General features: G+C 45.0%; 1 protein-coding gene across 3 annotated transcripts in view; it reads right to left on the reverse strand.

Moving 5' to 3' along the window:
• Window positions 1-1,904: 1,904 nt before the first annotated feature.
• The window catches only part of NDFIP2 (Nedd4 family interacting protein 2), a 132,069-nt gene continuing 113,986 nt past the window's right edge, over window positions 1,905-19,987 (reverse strand). For all 3 annotated transcript variants that reach the window (XM_038759258.1, XM_038759256.1, XM_038759257.1), the window contains exons 5-8: window positions 15,079-15,203; window positions 11,301-11,367; window positions 6,668-6,773; window positions 1,905-3,456 (exon numbers count right to left, since the gene is read on the reverse strand). In XM_038759258.1, the coding sequence (XP_038615186.1) occupies window positions 6,670-6,773; window positions 11,301-11,367; window positions 15,079-15,203 (296 nt within the window). In that variant the 3' untranslated portion in view covers window positions 1,905-3,456; window positions 6,668-6,669. The remainder of the gene's footprint in view (window positions 3,457-6,667; window positions 6,774-11,300; window positions 11,368-15,078; window positions 15,204-19,987) is intronic.

Consider the following 19,987-nt stretch of genomic DNA (forward strand, 5'->3'; position numbering starts at 1 on the left):
GGTTTTTTTTTTTTTTTTTACAAAGAAAAGGAACTCTGTTTCACAAAGTAAATGATATGTATATATGATTGTACGTATTTATTACTCTATTTTACTTGTACCTATCTATTCTATTTATTTTATTTTGTTAGTATGTTTGGTTTTGTTCTCTGCCTCCCCCTTCTAGGCTGTGAGCCCACTGACGGGTAGGGACTGTCTCTATATGTTGCCAGCTTGTACTTCCCAAGCGCTTAGTCCAGTGCTCTGCACACAGTAAGCGCTCAATAAATACAACTGATTGATCAGGGTAACAAAATCTCACGTATTCGGGAATCGGCTAGGAATTCGCTATCTGCGTATTCGGCATTTTTCCGGTTGACTTTTAGACTGTGAGCCCACTGTTGGGTAGGGACTGTCTCTATATGTTGCCAATTTGTACTTCCCAAGCGCTTAGTACAGTGCTCTGCACATAGTAAGCGCTCAATAAGTACGATTGATGATGATGATGATGACAGAGTACTTATATAGGGATTACCGATTCAAGGGCTGGAGTGGGAAGGGGCCTTTCCGCTTAGTTTGGAAGGTCCATTTTGGGGCTGGCATTACAAGCCCATTGCTGATGTACTGATGAGACAGACTGTAAGTTCACTGTGGGCAGGGAATGTGTCCACTTACTGTTGTACGTACTCTCCCAAGCACTTAGTACAGTGCTCTGAACACAGTAAGCGCTCCGTAAGTACGACTGACTGGCTGCCGGATGACAAAACTAGCTGGCGAGAGCCCATTATTCCAAACCAAGTCTAAAAATAAAACCCAAAGTATCAAATTGTACCAAGAAAGACCGGTGTTCAGAAAAACGGAACCACTTCCTCCGAACGGCGTGAATGGAGAAAAATCATTTTGCAGCAGGAAACTATCAAGCAGGGATTTTTCTGGTGCGAGTCCACGCCGGCGGATGACCCTGGAAAGCTTTCCGGAATTTTTATTCCGGGAAGTTTTAGCTTCCAGACCCATCTGGGTTCGCTTGAAAACCGTTTCTGGTTCCCCTCGCCCTGACACCGCGAGGTTTTCGGTTTCCAAGCTCCAAGGCGGAGGGCAAAGCTGACCAGGTGTTCCCGGGATACAGCTGCCCCTCTCCAAGCCCACAGGAAATAGCAAGGGAAGTACGCCGCATTTGATACATCTGGAAGAGATTGGTGAGTCTTTGAAAATAACATCCCAATTCCCTCGTTCCCGCTGATGAGATTTCAGTCCACCACAACACTGCATCAACCGGGGGTGGGATTAGATAACATCCACTTTAAATTAACGGCCACGCTTAACCCCATAGAGTCCTCTGTGTCGGAACAAAAAGGGGCAAATTTTGCTGGTCAACGGGAAATAACACATCCTCCTTCAGAAAGCGGTGCAGTAGCGGGAAGAAAAACACCAGTCCGAAGCTGACCTTCAATGAAAAGAGATGTCGGCTGGCAAGGCAAGTCGTTACAAGCGATCGACCGTCAGAGCTACATTTACAAATAAATCAGAGCACAAAGCCAACTGTCCAAATGAATCAAACGAGGGACAATTCAGGTATTAAGGAGTTTGAATTAAAAAAAAAAAAGAATTCAGATTTACAGATTTTAGGCTAAATCCTCTGGACAATTGAGGATTGGATAATCATCTTTCCACTGAAACAATTCTACGCCAGTAGGAAATGAGCCCAAATAGAGGCAACGGGGGAAAGAACAGTGAGTGGCTTGCTTCAAATTTCTTAAACGTCTATTATAATTAGTCCCTTAGGTATTAAACAACTCAGGTAATGACTTTTAGTTAATACTAACCCATTGATATTTTATCTGAGACACTGTAGCTCTGCGCTTGAACTCAAAAGCTTCCAAGAGGAACAAACAAATTATGGAAAAAACAAAACAAAACAAAGAGTCTCAATTAGCAAAACAAAACCGTATGTTTTATTTGCTAACCCTAAAGACAATGAGTAAAGCATAGGAAAAAAATTCAGATGACATTCAGAAGAGCTTGCAAATTAACTGTTCAGAAGTAACGGCTGCTTTTCTCAGAAATGGAGGGCGTTTGCCCCGGATTTGCTTTTAATCGGTCGCAAAGACTCCAAATAAAATGAACAGTCTTACCATTTCTGCATTTCACATAGCTCTGATACTGAAGCGACAGTCTCGTTAACTCCGTTACGAATCGAGAACGAAAGATCAAGTTGAAAAAAATTAAAAGTGATCGAGGAGTGAATGGCTTTGCCAAGGCGCCAACGTGTTGGGGACCGCGTGTTCTGGGGTCTGGCTTCCAGTTGCGATGAAGGTTGCGGCGACCCATTTTAGCCAGGCAGCAAACACAGCCCCCAGGTGATTCCCACCACCCCGGACAACTTCATGCGCCCCAAAATGAGAGATGATTTCCTCAACAGTTAACCCCCCTTCTCCGGGAAAGCAAGCAGCTGTTAATAGTGCAGATCGTTACTTGTTAGCCGAGCTTCAAAAGTGAAGAGCGATCACCTAAAGAAAAGTCCCTATTTCTAAAATGACTTCTGAACCTACCTAGGAGATGCACCTTTTTATTTTTTTTTTTTCAAAGAAAGACCGATCTCTGTACGAGTTAATTGGACGGACGGGTCGTTCAAAAGGTGCCTTAAATAAAACACGTGATAATAGCTAAGACGAGTCCCGTTTCGAGTCGGCCGAACAACGTGACCAACCCGGTTCCTCTTTCCGACACCGCTGGAAGCTGAAGGAAAAAGTTCCACTTGAAGGATGCTTGGTACTCTGGCCCTCTCGCAGAAATCACTCCTAAGGCAATCTATTCATCGGATATCCAAATTGTTAAAAATATATATATTATCCGTAGTAAGAGTGAGCTTAATTTAAAACGAATGAGAAGATACTTGGACACAATCCCTAAGACGGCGACAGACGCTAATTTATACGGGGCTATTTACACGGGGAAAGGATTTTAGCGGTGGAAGCGATGCCTTGTTCGAAATTTGACGAGGCCCTTCGGATACTAAGCGCATCGGGCTTCAGTTAAATTTTTTAACGCCGTATACCGGGATGTACCTGGTCCACCTAAGGTCCCAAACTGGCTGAGCAGAAGAATTGGAGCGCTTTTGTTAAGCTAAACTTCCAATCAACCAGTGGCACGTACAGTCTACGAGACGAGTTTCCACCTAAGTCTTTCAGTTCCCTCAAAACACCGATTTAACCAAGTCTGGCGGCACTTTAGCCGACACCAATCGTAAGGTCTGTTTCTCGTCAATTCCCTATTTTACTATTAGCGCATGGGCCAACGTGCACAATCGAAGGTAATACTCGTTATACATATTTAATAGAGGACACGGTGATGGCATTGAAAAGCTTTGTCTCGTCTTCGCTGATTTTTCTTCTCTGTTTAGCAGTCTTCTATTAAGTTGGGAGCTCTACCAATCATCTGGAAATTTCACATTGGAAAGGAATGTCTGGTGGATGCAGCCTAGACATAAAGAAAGAATTAGAATTTGAGAAGTGGCAACAACCGAAGTGACAATGAAAATGACCTAATTTTACAGGGATTTAAGAATCAAGCGGCATTTTCCTCCCAGGCAAAGGCAACCACCCCGCTTCAAGGGGATTAAAAAAAGAAATTCTACCATCAATTTTTTTTCCCAGTGCGGCATTATCCAGGATGTATTTTAAAAACTCATTTTGCCGGATCAGGACGTTGGGGGTGGCGGCAGGGGAGCAGGAGAAAAGCGGAGGAATCTGCCACAGGAACGGTAGGGAAAGGGGTGCAGGAAGGGTCCTCCGCCTTCTGGAAGCAGTGTGGCCTAGTGGCTAGAACCCGGGCCCGGGAGTCGAAGGGACCTGGGTTCGAATACCGGCTCCGTCACTCGTCTGCTGTGGGACCTCGGACGAGTCACTTCACCTCTCTGGGCCTCAGCCACCTCAGCTGGAAAGTTTGGGAAATGACGTGGGACAGGGACTGTGTCTGACCCAATCACTTTGTAGAACAGTGATGGCATTTATTAAGCGCTATCTGCAAAGTAGTTCTCTACCCCAGCGCTTAGTACAGGCACAGTAAGTGCTTAACAAATACCACAATTATTATTATTTGGTGTCTCCACAGCGGAGTTTCCACCTTCGGCTCCTGCCGGTATTGTCCTTCCCTTCTGACACGTTCCTGGTCCCTGGAACTGCCTCACACAGAGGACCTGTGGCTCAATAATAATAATAATAATAATAATAATAATAATAATAATAATAATAATAATGTTGGTACTTGTTAAGCGCTTACTATGTGCAAAACACTGTTCTAAGCGCTGGGGGATACAAGGTGATGAGGTTGTCCCACGTGGGGCTCACAGTCTTAATCCCCATTTTACAGATGAGGGAACTGAGGCACAGAGAAGTTAAGTGGCTTGCCCAAAGTCACACAGCTGACAATTGGCAGATTCGGGATTTGAACCCATGACCTCTGACTCCAAAGCCCGTGCTCTATCCATTGAGCCACGCTGCTTCTGAGCCACGCTGCTTCTATAATGATGGCATTTGTTGATGATGATGATGATGATGATGGTATTTGTTAAGCGCTTACTATGTGCAAAGCACTGTTCTAAGCGCTGGGGGGATACAAGGTGATAAGGTTGTCCACGTGGGCCTCACAGTCTTAATCCCCATTTCACAGATGAGGGAACTGAGGCCCAGAGAAGTGAAGTGACTTGCCCAAAGTCACACAGCTGACAATTGGCGGAGCCGGGATTTGAACCCATGACCTCTGACTCCAAAGCCCGGGCTCTTTCCACTGAGCCACGTTGCGTTTACTAGCAATAATAATAATGGTATTTGTTAAGCGCTTACTACGTGCAAAGCACCGTTTTAACTTCCCTGGATTCCGGTGAGATCTTCGGGAATGAAATCCTGGATGAGCGGAGGACCTCCCGGGCACTGCACTTGGTCTGTATAAGCTCCCAACCCCTACGCTCGCCCCATCAGCCGCTCGGGGGGCCCTACCAGTCAGTCGGTCAGTCAATCGTACCTACTGAGTGCGGAACACTGTACTAAGCGCTTGGGAGGGTACAATCCAACAATAAACAGACATATCCCCTTCCCACAACGAGCCTGCGGCTAGAGGGGGAGACAGGCATTAATATAACTGCTCAGCGGAGGTGGAAACTAGCTGGCTGGGGGCCGGGGACACGTCTGCCGACTCTGTCACAGTGTACTCTCCCAGGCGCTTGGTACACAGTCAGCGCTCAACAAATACCATTGATGATGACGATGAAGGAGAAACTGGGAGCCAGAACTTCACCAACCAACCCGCCCAATGGAGATTTGGCTTTCTTTCCTTTAAGGTCTCTGCCGGATAACCTGTGTGGCAAAACTGAAGCTCTGTTAACCACAATAATAGGCAGTTGGCTTTCTGCTTTCAATCGAAAAGCCAACCGTACTGGGACTGTGAGCCCACTGTCGGGTAGGGATTGTCTCTATATGTTGCCAACTTGTACTCCCCAAGCGCTTAGTACAGTGCTCTGCACACAGTAAGCGCTCAATAAATACGCCTGATTGACTGATTGATTGAAAGCACTTTGGCCTCTTATTCCCCCTCTCTGTAAAGAGCATTTGTCCATCCCTCTGTCCCATTAGAGTCTTCGACGGCAGGGAATGCGTACCTGTCTCTGTTGGATTCCCTCAACGCTTATCAGTAGGTGCTCAAAAAATATCATTGATTGACTGAAGAAACTGATCTCATTATTATACAAAGTGATCTCACGACTGATCTCATGAATTCTGGATTGACGGGGGCCAAGTTGAAGATGTATCAATCAACCGTATTTATTGAGCGTTTACTGTGGGCAGGGCACTGTACTAAGCGCATGGGAGAGTACAATGCGATACAACATTGCATGCGCTTTCTCAAAATAATAGAAGTCACGTTTTACGGATCACCGGAGGGTTATCTGTTGGCATCTTAGTTTGAAAAATACTAATCCTATGAAGGGACCGAGACGCTTTTGTGGGGTTTTAAGTCAGTAGGGGTCAAAGAAACTAACCACTGGACCACAGTTGGTTTCCTTCTATCATTTCCTTCGCTTAAGGGGTCTCTTTCATCTTGCTGTAGCCTGAAATGTACATTTCTTTAAAAACGAACTTTCTCCTTGGTCCATTTAGCATATTTAGTCCTTAACCTGGATTGTTGAAACAAGCGCATAACCATTTTTAACACGTATTTGTTTTTGCCTCAGATATATATTTCTGCAGATGGACATTACACATAAAACTGCAAAACTTGTAACCTCCCCAGCGCTTACAACAGTGCTTTGCACATAGTAAGCGCTTAATAAATGCCATTTAAAAAAAAAACCACTATTTTTCTTAGCAGGTATTTGGCCCCACTTTTTTTTCCCCAGAAAATACATTTTATGCCATTTTGAATATATCCTATAGTAGAGCTTAAAAAGCAGCTATTTCATTATAGCTGGAAGCTAAACGTGTCAGGGCAAAATGGGAAGATTTGATTTCGCATTCAACACGAAAATGAAAATGCATTTTTAAAATGATTTGATGATTCCCAAAATTGTACAAAGGCCCCCACCAAATTTCAACCACTGACATAAACATAGGCACACACGTTAAAAAGAGCCCTCAATGGGAAGAAACCCATCTCGTCATACACTTGATCACCAATTTACATTTCTTTTCCTTACCTCTAATACAAGAAGAAAAATCTTGTTCTATGAGCAGCTGCCATACTTTCCGACATGTTTCTGACTTTAAGATAGTTGACAAATCCTCTGAAGAACAGGAGGAGGCCTGAGGAAGTGAAAATACAGCGCAGCATAAAATAAAGGACCCGAATTCCCTCACAGTCATCTGAAACACAATATTTGACATACACACAGATTTGGTAGCCATCTGGACACAAGGGAACATTCAGTCTGTTTTCTTGATCACATTTCACCTATTCCAATTTCATTCTCTGCGCTTCTGTTTATCCCAGCAACGGGAAGTAATTGACAATTAATTCTGACGCTTGCCTTATTCAGAAGAGGGTGATTTTGATCATTCAGAATGAAAATTTTAAGGAACAAGGTTAGGTAGCATCCTGTGGGTTTTTTTTTAATAGCGCTTGGGATTTTTCCAAAGCGCTTCACACCTGTGACCTCATTTTCTCCTCACAAATCCCTGTGGGGACGAGGGCGGCCGCCGGTGTTATTACTCCCATTTTACAGAGGAGGAGGAGGAATCTGAGCCCCGGAGAGGTTTCGCGCTTGCTCTGGATCACGTAGCGAGCACAAAAGCAGGCACTGGGATTGAGGTATCCTCAATCCCAGCCCCCACTGCCTCCAACTTGGAATACCGGTCGGAACTCAAGCAACAATTCTAGGAAACTCCTTTAGGGCAAGTGGCATGATCAGACTATCCCGTCATTTCAAATTTTGATTCCAAAGCGATTTCCCCCACTCCCCTCTGGGTGACTTTGAGTGAAATCAATGGACACACCAGAAAGCTGTTTCAAGTTCTTTTCAATTATTCACCTGGGGGATAAGTTGGAGGTGGCCTCAATATACCTTGGTCCATCCAAAATGGGGGTCTCCCTCCTACCTAAGAATGTGAGCCCGACCCGCTTAGTACAGTGCTCTGCACATAGTAAGCGCTCAATAAATACGATTGATGATGATGATGACAGGGATGGTGTCTCATCGGCATATATTGTATCTGCCCCGGGCCTTACATAGAACAAGGCTTGGCACATAATAATAACAATAATAATTACGGTATTTGTTAAGTGCTTACTATATGCCAGGCACTGTACTAAGCGCTGGGGGGGATGCAAACAAATCGGGCTGGACACAGTCCCTGTCCCATGTGGGGCTCACAGTCTCAATGGTAAATGCCTAACAAATAGCACAGTTTTTTTGCTGAGCATAGTAAGCGCTCAAGAGATAACAACAATAGTAATAATAATATTGGTTTAGCGCTTACCATGTGCCAGACACTGTTCTAAATTCATTCATTCAATCGTATTTATTGAGCGCTAACTTTGTGCAGAGCACTGTTCTAAATGCTGGGGTAGATCAATCAATCGTATTTATTGGGCGCTTACTGTGTGCACAGCGCTGTACTAAGCGCTTGGGAAGTACAAGTTGGCAACATATAGAGACAGTCCCTACCCAACAGTGGGCTCACAGTCTAAATACCGGATAATCGGGCCGGATACGAGACACTAGGGTTGGACGCAGTCCCTGTCCCATGCAGGGCTCACGGTATTAATCCCCATTTTACAGATGAGGGAAACTGAAGCCCAGAGAAGTGAAGGGACTTCCCCGAGGTCACGGGGCAGAAAAGTGGCGGAGCCGGAATTAGAACCCAGGTCCTTCTGGCACCCAGGCCCGTGCTCTATCTATTAGGCCAGGCTGCTTCAATTCAGAAAAGACTGAATGAGTGTAAGGGGCAGGAATCTCATGGAGGTGGTGAAAAACCATCCCTGCTGCCTGTCAATTCGGGCCGAGTCTGCCACCTGAAGCCATGGGGGAGCACCTGAGGGATTCATTCATTCATTAATTCATTCATTCATTCACTTTCCATGTTTCGTTCTGAAATGGTTAAGACCCCTCTGACCCATCTTCTTGCTTAGAAATCTTCCCGAGGCTCCGACCTTCAGGCTGGAAGATGGGATCCAGTGAGGCTGGATCCAAGACTGTGGAGACCTGAAGGAATCTCCGCTTTCTCTCCCAAGTGTATAAAAGAAATCAAGCCATTTTGTCCCTCACTGGCCAGATTTAAAGGCAACCAATATCACGCCTGACAAAATGGCTTAAAACTGCCAACAATTAGTAGGTTCGGTTTCAACCATCGACCTTCAGGTCCATGTATAAGTGCATATGTACTGGATGCTTGTAAATAACCCCCTATATCAAATACTCCATTTCCGCTGACCACTGTGGCACAACTAATTCATTTCTAAACCCACCACAAAATAAAATGAAACAAGATCATTTCTAGGGACTAATACCTACAAACTTGCAATGGGTGGCAATCCTGGCCTATTTCTTGAGCGACCTCACCTTGCCAAGAGACTCGGGGCCCACAGTATCCTCTGCCTCTGTTTTTCCCTCTCCGCAAAATGAGGCTCAATGCTCATCATTCAGGTCACATGGGGATTAATAAAAATAATAATGAATAGATCACTCAAGGCCCTACTGAGAGCTCACCTCCTCCAGGAGGTCTTCCCAGACCGAGCCCCTTCCCTCCTCTCCCCCTCGTCCCCCTTTCCATCCCCCCATCTTACTTCCTTCCCTTCCCCACAGCACCTGTATATATGTATATATGTTTGTACATATTTGTTACTCTGTTTATTTTACTTGTACATATCTATTCTATTTATTTTATTTTGTTAGTATGTTTGGTTTTGTTCTCTGTCTCCCCCTTTTAGACTGTGAGCCCGCTGTTGGGTAGGGACTGTCTCTAGATGTTGCCAACTTGTACTTCCCAAGTGCTTAGTACAGTGCTCTGCACACAGTAAGCGCTCAATAAATACGATTGATTGATTGATCATCACTGTATAAAATAATATTGGCAGGGGACCTAGATCTAAGGGCCCAGGGAAAGACCTCAGACAGAAACACAGCATTAGCGTTAACAGTTGCATTGACGCGGACAGAATTTAAACTCCCAATCCTGGGCCAAACACTGACTTTAGTAAATTTCAAAGCAAGCGGGAAGGTGAAGTTGGTGGTGGGAGAGGCGGATACCCAGCGGAGGAGAGACTCAATGTCCATGTCCATTATCAGGACACTGTTGGAGGTGAAAGCCAAGTTGGGGGAAGGAAAAAGGCCAGGCAGCTATTTACAAAAACGGTTTCCCCTGCTCTTCCTTCCTCAGTGCCTCTCTACATTCCTCTCACAGCTTTTCTCTCTCCTTCCAAGAGCCTCCGGCGTGGCCTAGGGAAAGGGCACAGGGCTGGGAGTCAGAAGACTTGCTTGCCGGGTGTTGTGGAGCAAGGATCTTAACGTCTCTGGAAGTGAAAAATGAAGGTTCAATATCCATTATCCCTCCTACTTAGACCGTGAGCCCCACGTGGGTCGGGGGCTGAATCTGACCTGACGATCCTCTACCCACCCTAGCGCTCAGTGTAGTGCTTGGCACAGAGTACTCGCCGGACGAATACCGCAATTATGAATATTATAACTGTACCCCGAAGTCCCTCATATTCCAGGAGGTCGCTGCGGAAAACGTGGCTCCTTCTGCCCCAACCCGCGGTCCCTTCCGCGCCGCATATGCCACGCTCCTTGGTTTGCAGCTCAAGTCACCGTTCACGGGGCAAGCCTCCGTTTCCTAATCCTGATTCTTCCACTGACATAGGAAATGCCACAATTTGCCAGATTAATAATTAACCGAGCGCAAGCTGGCCACAAACTTCAGCCCTAGATTAATGATCCTATTATTCTAAGGCCAGGGGATTTTTACTGACCTTAAATGACCAACGGGAGACTGTTTTTTCCATCTGGTCCTACAGATTTCGCACCCACGAGCGGCCGCTGATTCCGGGAAAAGAGTGCCATCTACTGATATACGGTTTGGTGCATTTTCTGATATATTTTTTACCAAAAAATGGGATGTGCAGGCACTCAAAATACTAGCAAAATACGTTTGGTCCTTAATACTGCATCAACTAGAAATGGTGGGGGTGGGGGGCTGGGGAGACGATTAATACGACGGTGTGAATTTGATGTTGTGCCACTTTAAGGAAGCACGCACTGGAAATCCATAAAACCCCTCAGCGTGAATTAAAAGCGGGGATTTTTGCGAAGACAACCCAGCGGAAGCGCTGTGATCAGAAGGCATGAAGCCTTTCTGTATGCCTGGCTGACTAATGATTAATGCAATATGCATTTCAAAGGCCAAAGGAGGTTGCCATAATGCCAAAGCAAGAAGGGAGAGACAACATCCCAAATCTGTCATATCCTCTAACGGCTAAGGTGGTTAATGGCCGCTTATGAACAGATGACCTTATATTAGAGAAAAATCACCTTTTCTCCAACTCCATCTACAACTTGCTCAAACTGCAAAGGGCCACTGGTGTCGTTCCAGGTGGCTCGGCAGCCTCGAGACATTAAAAGCGAATCAAAAACGTTTCGACTTACGTCGCTCGTCTCTTGTGAACTCAAAGACAGTCAAAACACTGTTTAAAAATTTAAAGAATACGAGAATCGAACGGGAGTGAACCGGGCAGCGGATTTTACCTAGCTTCCAAGTTGTTCGCTGGGGAGATGAAATAAAGACTCTACGCGTTAAATCAAAAGACTGCTTTAAATAGGTGTAGAATAATAAACTTACCGAGAACAAGAAATATCCACCAGAGCCAGTACTGTCCGTTGAAATATCCAGTAAGGTAATCGGTGAACTAAGAAAAGAACACAGATTCGATTAATCAAATAAGACCGTACGCACACAGGGATCCTAAAAGACCCCACTGAGAAAAAGACCCTCCAGGAGAAGCCTTCCCTTCGAAATGTCCTTAAATGGCATCATTTAAAAAAAGCAAAAAACCAAAATAAACATGCACACTTGGAACATAATTTGGGGGAAAAAAAAGTATCAACATTGTATAACAAACTGGAACTTTTTTTCGGTGGGGGGAGGGACTGTCATGACCCAAACTGCTTTTGTAAAGCTGAAAAAGGGCACTTTCACACTGCCTGGGCAAAAGATTAAACACAGGCTACGTGAATCAAACATTTTTTTTTCCATTAACAGTCACTGTCAGTTCTCTTTCAGCGCTCTTCCAAAGCCACAACTACCATCCCAAACACACTACAGCAACCTGCTGCTTTAGATATTAACACCAAAAGCCACATTAGTTTAATCTTATCGGCTGGGGATGTTCTTCTGACCCCACAAAAGAAGCGCTTTTGACCTTCTGTACACCCCCCGCTGTTAATCGCTGCCCAGCGTACCAGCCGCATAAAGACCCCCGACTCATTAAAGTCTATTCATTTCCAAAAACTCGGTGCTCCGGGGATTCAGTTCCCAGTAGCGAAGCCGGGGGCAACTAAATGAACCTTGAATTGGCATTTCCACTGTTCCTGTCAGTGACCATGGTAGGCAGTTTGATATTCTCTGGGATGTGGGAATACGAAGAGGCCGTTGAAGGGCAGGGTGTGATGCTATTGGAGATAGGTATCTTTTCCATGACCAGAGTCCAGACTGCATGCTTCACTGATTTTTTTTTTTAAAAAAGCTAAGCAAACGCCTCCAGAGTTCACTTCAGTGATCTCCCCTCTCCAGTCTTCCTTTTAACCTCCTTCATTTAGTTTTGCTAGCTCCTTTTTAAAAAGGGGACGGCACAAAACGCTTGTGAATAGAGGGTGATTGAAAAGACGCCAGACGCTTCCCGTCCCATCGCCTAAAACATTATCTGATCGTCAGTTCCACGCGGCACTATCTGCGACTTCCAAACTATTTCCATTTCCCTCGGAAAGTGATTACGCTCTACAGACACAATCTTGTTTCCCAGACTTGAGCGATTCGTCTTTCAATTCTGATGCTATTACAACAGTCTCTGAATTACAAGCAGGCATTTCCAACGGCTAAGTGCTACTTCCAAGAGCTCTTAAAAATCCAAGCAACTCCGGAAAAAATGAAAATGCTCTCCAACTGCACACCACCCGCCTACTTAGAAGAGCATCGCTACCGAAAGGAATATCATACTTCTTTTAGATCTCAATTGTTCCTCTAAGAGCTCTCTTCAGCATATAACTGACAAGCTCTAACGTAAGGCCGAAGTTCCGTAGACCGAAATCCCAGCTTAATGCTCTAAAACTAGGCATCTTTCACCCCAAATTTCAAAGAAAGGAGCTCATAATGTTGAAATACAAAATCTTCCCACTCCCGCTACACGTCCGACCACAACCGAGTGCCTCTCACAAAACAGATTCCGGAGGCAAGGCCATTTCAGCAGGGTCTTAAAGAGTCTAGATGCCAGGGAAAAGTCGGAAATGTTAACAGGAATTCGGGAGCAGGAATGAAGGAGATTTACAATCCAGGTTTGGAACCGACTTTGACCAACTTGGATGTGGTGTTTTTGATTCTCACTAAGAGTTAACCTGAGTTGGACACCAGAAATAAAAAATAAAAAAGAGGGGTCACCAAAAACCCCACCTGACACTAGCCTCTTCCGCTGAAAACAGCCACAAAAGGCAAATTACCCACCCGTTAGGGAAATTAGAAAGCAATAAGCAACAGGGAATTTCACTCCCAAGTCAGCATTAAATAAAAAATAAGCAGTTGACATAAAACTATAGACCCATTAATTTCAATACTAATTGGGGTGTCTGTTAAGCATTTACTGTGTGCCAAGCACTGTACTAAGTGCTGGGGTAGACACAAGAAAATCAGGCCAGACAGAGTCCCTGCCCCACAAGGGGCTCACAAAAACTCACACCCAAAGCTGTGACAAAATCAATCAATCAATCAATCGTATTTATTGAGCGCTTACTGTGTGCAAAGCACTGTACTAAGCGCTTGGGACGAAAACGCCCTCCCCCTTTTAGACTGTGAGCCCGCTGTTGGGTAGGGACTGTCTCTATATGTTGCCAACTTGTACTTCCCAAGCGCTTAGTCATCATCATCATCAATTGTATTTATTAAGCGCTTACTATGTGCAGAGCACTGTACTAAGCACTTGGGAAGTACAAATTGGCAACATATAGAGACAGTCCCTACCCAAAAGTGGGCTCACAGTCTAAAAGGGGGAGACAGAGAACAAAACCAAACATACTAACAAAATAAAATAGAATAGTCCAGTGCTCTGCACACAGTAAGCGCTCAATAAATACGATTGATGATGACGAAAGCAAACTTGATGAAGACCACCTATAGATCCTGCCGTGTCCGTACTCTCGGAGTTGGATTTATTCATTCAAAAGGTATTTGCTGATCACCTACCATGGGGGACCAGTGAGATCTAGTGGAGAGAGCCCAGGCCTCAGAGTCAGGGGAGCTGAGTTTTCCTTCCGGCTCTGCCATGTACCTGCTGTGTGACCTTGGGCAAGTCACTTAGCTTCTCTGTGTCTCAGTTCCCTCGTTTGAAAGACGGGGAGTCAATGCCTGTCCACCCTCCTCCTTTAACTACAAGCCCCACATGGGACCAGCTCCTCTTGAATCTATCCCAGCACTTAGTGCAGTGCGGTTTACTGGACAGAGCACGGGCTTGGAGTCAGAAGGACCTGGGTTCTACTCCCGGCTCCGCCACTTGCCTGCTGTGTGACTCTGGGCAGGTCACTTCACTTCTCTGGGCCTCGGTTACCTCATCTGTAAAATGGGGATGAAGACTGCGGGTCCCACGTGGAACGGGAACTGTATCCAACCTGATTAGCTTGTATCTACGCACTTAGAAGTGCTCGACACATAGTAAGTGCCTAATAACAAATACCTTCATTATTTGACAGTGCTTGGCACATAGTAAGTGTTTAACAAATACCACGGTTACTAGTATTATTATGTAGAGAAGGCAGCAATATTTGAAAGAGTATATTAAAAGATGCGCTTCCCCCCACAAGATGAGGATCTTAGAATCTGAGGGGCACAGACAGAAATAAATTATTGGGCATGAAAAAGGAAGTAAGATCCAGACATTTTCTATTTCTATTTTCCTTTCCAGGGTGAGCTAAGCTTCTTTCTTAACGGGAGCCTGGGGTCCAAATGAGAAGCAGCGTGGCTTAGGAGTCAGAGGACATGGGTTCTAATCCCGCCTCCGCCACCTGTCTGCTGTGTGACTTCAGGCAAGCCACTTCTGTGCCTCAGTTACCTCATCTGTAAAATGGGGATTAAGACTGTGAGCCCCCACGTGGGACAACCTGATTACCTTGCAGCTACCACAAAGCCTAGAACAGTGCTTGGCACATAGTAAGCACTTAAATGCCATCATTATTATTAAACAAATGGACCTGATAACAAAAATGCTCCTAAAAACAGGAAGGATCAAAAGCAGGGCTACCGTTCGTCTTTGGCCAAAGAGCATCTAATTCGGATATAGTTGTGAATAAGCTTTTTCAACGAATGGTAGTTTTCATTCTAGGGGCTGAAAGGACTAGAATCCCTTAAGAAAGCTTACCCGGACAATAAGGATCCATTTGATCAGTGACAGGCCAAATCCGCAGATAGCACCATACCTCCCTGCGATGGTGTTCGTTATACAGAAGGATAAACAGAAGCCGATCCAGTTGAAAATGAACGCCACTAGAAACAAACAAAAAATGTCGTGTTAGTGATGAGCAAAGTCTTATCTAGTCAGAAAAAGATATATTCCACTTCGTTTCAACGTTTTGAAAGAAAGAAAAACGTTGTCACCCGTGAATAGCATATTGAAAAAACATTAAAGATATCACCCTAAGCTGAAAGAAAGAAAAACGTCACCTGTGAGTAGCATATTGAAAAAACATTAAAGATATCACCCTGGTACAGGATAAGCTCCCTGTGGACAAGAAATACGTTACTTCCTTGCTTTGCATTTCCCGAGCGCCTACTACAGCGCTCGGTACCTGGTGGGTGCTCAATAAGTGAGAGGGGCTGATTTTTGCTACGGCCCCGCTACGCTCACAAATGCACGATCAAATCCCTGCAAGTGACGGCCCGTAATCCAAATGAAGCCAAATAAAATTACACATTTTATATAAGAAGGGATGCAGTTTCAGAGGATCTTCACCCTAAGGTTGACACTTTCTTACCCCAAAGAATTTGCCTCTGAGAGATATAGGGTGACTAGGGAAGAAGGGAACAGAGTTTGAGCAAATGATGGGATAAATCGATTAATCAGTAAGAATGAGAGATCAAGCAAAGTACTGGGGAATCTATTAATCACTGGGCGCCTAATGTACGCAGAACTCAGCAACGGACACTTGAGAGAGTGCACTGAACGCAACAGACCAGGCCTCTACCCTCAGGGAGCTTACAATATAACGGGGGGAAAAGACGCAGGAACGACTGATTCAGAATTGGTGGGCAAAGGAAAGAGAACAATGTTCATCTGTAGAGCCAACAGTCCCGGCAATAGAGAGATGAGTAGATCAATCAATCAATCAATCGTATTTATCGTATTTATTGAGCGCTTACTGTGTGAGTAGATGAATGTATACGTGAAGAGACAAAGAGTGCATGTAAAGCACTGCATCCAAAAGGGCTAAGGATCGCTTCGTAAGCATAAATGCTAAAAAATTGTCTATCGTTTATAATTTATAATTGCTCTTGTTGCAAGCTCATTATGGGAAAGGAATGTGTCTGCTAATTCTGTTGTACTGTACTCTCCCAAGTGCTTAGTACACTCCTCCTCTCCCTCTCCATCCCCCCGCCTTACCTCCTTCCCTTCCCCACAGCACCTGTATATACGTATATATGTTTGTACGTATTTATTACTCTATTTATGTGTACCTATCTATTCTATTTATTTTATTTTGTTAATACGCTTTGTTTTGTTCTCTGTCTCCCCCTTCTAGACTGTGAGCCCACTGTTGGGTACAGATCATCTCTATATGTTGCTGACTTGTCCTTCCCAAGCGCTTAGTACAGTGCTCTGCACACAGTAAGCGCTCGATAAATATGATTGATTGATAGTACAGTACTCTGCACATAGTAAGCGCTCAATAAATACCACTGATTAAGGGTTTTCTTTGTGCCAAGCACTATTCTAAGCACTAGGGTAGATACAGGGTAATCAGACTGGACACAGTCTTTGAGGCTTATAGTCTCAGTAGGAGGGAGTAGGATTTAATTCCCATTTCAGAGACAGGGTAACTAAGGCGCACAGAAGTTAAGTGACTTGCCCGTGGTCACACAGCAGACATAATAATAATACTAATGATGGCATTTATTAAGCGCTTACTATGTGCACTGTTTTAAGCGCTGGGGAGGTTACAAGGTGACCAGGTTGTCCCACAGGAGGCTCACAGTCTTAATCCCCATTTTCCAGATGAGGGAACTGAGGCCCAGAGAAGCGAAGTGACTGGCCCAAAGTCACACGGCTGACAGTTGGCAGAGCCGGGATTTGAACCCACGCCCTCTGCCTCCAAAGCCCGGGCTCTTTCCACTGAACCACGCTGGCAGAGCCGGCATTAGAACCCAGATCCTCCCACTCCCAGGCCCGTGCTCTTTCTGCAAGGCCACGCTGCTGCCGTTCCACTGACTCTTCCAACCGCTACGACTTGGGGAAATACAGCACTTTCCTAGGACGTGCATCTAGAGGAAGCGGGGTTTCAAAAGGGACGTGAAGATGCGCGGGGCTGCGGTCTGACGGCGGAGAAGAGTCGATAAGGGAGAGACAGGGCTGACCGTCGACGTTGGAGTCAGTGATGTGACGGGAAATGGGCGGTATTGAAAAGAATTTGAACCATGGTGGTGGCCATTCGGTCGAGGAAAAGGGGCAGTTCTCCAATGTTCGGAGGAAAAAGCACTCTTGTGCTGTGAAAACATCTAGTCATTCATTCAATCGCATTTATTGAGCGCTTACTGTGGGCCGTGCACTGTACTAAACGCTTGGGAAGTACAAGTTGGCAACAGCGGGCTCACAAATATATCGTCCATAGCAACCCTTGGCCCCAACCCTTGCCTAGATATTTCCTAAAACGTCCCTTTCGTTTTCCTTTTAACGTGACGCCTCTCGCTCTTCAAAACCACAGCATTTCACACTTCACAACCTGTGATTTTTAGAAACATCCACACACACTGGGACCCATCCCTGTCGCCGTGCCCGTCTCCATCCCAATCAGTCCCTCGGGCCCACGGCGGAATCACTACTGGTTGCTTCTCATCATGATTCCCAGGACTTTAAAATGGGAGATTATTTTCCTTTGTTTACAGTCAGTCGTATTTATTGAGCGCTTACTGTGTGCAGAGCACACAGTACTACCGCACTGTACTAAAGTGTTAACACTTTATAAAGGGAATGCAATCCTATTCCTTTAAAGGATTTCTACTAAAAGCCATTAAAATTATAACCACGCATGAACAGTACCAAAGTCACAAAAATAAAAAATCTCAAAAGTTCAATTCCGACTTTTTCATATACGGGATACAATACGATTCAATACGCGGAGAGGCTTTAAAGTCCCAAGACAGCTTCCGTTTCCTGACTTTAAAAAAATTCCATTATGGAGTTTTTGGATCCAGTTTCTACTGCTTAGAATAGTGCCTGGCATATGGTAAGCGCTTAACAAATACCATAATTATTATTATTCTTACTGCAAATATATTCTTATTGAATAAGTAATAAAAATATTCTTATTGAAGAGCACTTTAAGGGTATGAAATAGTAAAGAATTTTATGTATATTTTCCCACCAGTACTGCAAAAATTTAACCCTAAAAATCTCTTTTAGAAGGATAAATACCCAGTAATTCTGCATATGTGACAGCTAGATGGAATAGCAGAAGAAACAAGCCATGTTCGCGCTTTTGCTTTTTCACTGTCAACAGAATCAACTTTTAAAACAACCGACGGCTATATGTCGGCACGTCTAGGGTTTGTACATCTCATATACAATCGATGTTACTATGTTCTACATACAAATAGCCCAAAATACTATCGATTGGCAGCGTGGCTCAGTGGAAAGAGCCCGGGCTTTGGGGTCGGAGGTCATGGGTTCAGATGTGTGGCTTTGGGCAAGTCGCTTCTCCGTGCCTCAGTGACCTCATCTGTAAAATGGGGATTAAGACTGTGAGCTCCCCCATGGGACAACCTGATCACCTTGTTACTTCCCCAGGGCTTAGAGCGGTGCTTTGCACATAGTAAGCGCTTAATAAATGCCATCCTCATCATTATCATCATCAATCGCATTTATTGAGCGCTTACTGTGTGCAGAGCACTGTACTAAGCGCTTGGGAAGTACAAGCTGGTAACATATAGAGACAGTCCCTACCCAGCAGTGGGCTCACAGTCTAAAAGATCATCATCATCATTATTATTATCATTTATTATTATTATTATTAATAATAATAAACGCTGGACACAGATCCTAGAGAGAGCTATCCAGGGCATGCAGGAATAGAAGCCCTGAGTGGTCAAAGGGTTAACGGCAGGTAGAGCGAAAGTTGGTTTTATTTGCGGCATCGATCCACAGCGGCGAAAAACTGCTGGGTTGAGTCAAGCTACGAAAGGTTTTCAATGTGTGAATTGCAATCACTCATTCAATCCTATTGACTGAGCACTTACTGTGGGCAAAGCACTGTCCCTAAATGCTTAATTATCCTGATTTGGAGATTTTTGCGAAGCATAGAAAAAAGGGAGGAGCAGCAGGCGGAAAATTCAGCTCGAGTCGAGGGAATTAACTTGGAAAAGGGGACAGTGAAGGAGGGAGCAGGAATGGGGAGAGAGACACATGCGAAAAGTTACTCTGCCCATTCTGACCCCAGAGGGACAGGTCTCCATGAAATGTCTTTTAGCAGAAACAGAACGCTCAGTAGGTAGGTTTTGTTTGCGGGATGCTCATTATCTCTCCAGAAAATGAATGCCCCTCACTGTGTGACTAAATGATCACATTCCGCAACAAAAAACGACAACAGAAACTCCTCTCTGTGTGCCCGAGGAATGCCCGGTGACCTTACTCAGATACCTTCTTCCCCTATTTTCCCGCTCCCGCGTTTGAGCCGCTCTCAATCACGGACAACTGAGGGGAGATCCCGCGGAGCCATCATCATCAATCGTATTTATTGAGCGCTTACCGTGTGCAGAGCACTGTACTAAGCGCTTGGGAAGTCCAAGTTGGCAGCATATAGAGACGGTCCCTACCCAACAGTGGGCTCACAGTCGAAAAGGGGGAGCCAGAGATGGAGCTGGCGGGGATGCCAAGGAGCCTGGGGAGGAAGACTCGGGGGATATTTTTTTTTTTTTTAAGATGCCACCGCCAAAATGTTGCCAGGGTTACAACAATAGTCCAGGTGACATTTCCTTTGAGGACCACGCTGGCCAAATTCCTCTGTTGGGCAGATATTTGGGGACACAGGGACGTTACCCAACCTATATTCCTTACCCCG

This window comes from Tachyglossus aculeatus, chromosome 17 (assembly GCF_015852505.1).
Source record: "Tachyglossus aculeatus isolate mTacAcu1 chromosome 17, mTacAcu1.pri, whole genome shotgun sequence".
Taxonomy (NCBI): domain Eukaryota; kingdom Metazoa; phylum Chordata; class Mammalia; order Monotremata; family Tachyglossidae; genus Tachyglossus; species Tachyglossus aculeatus.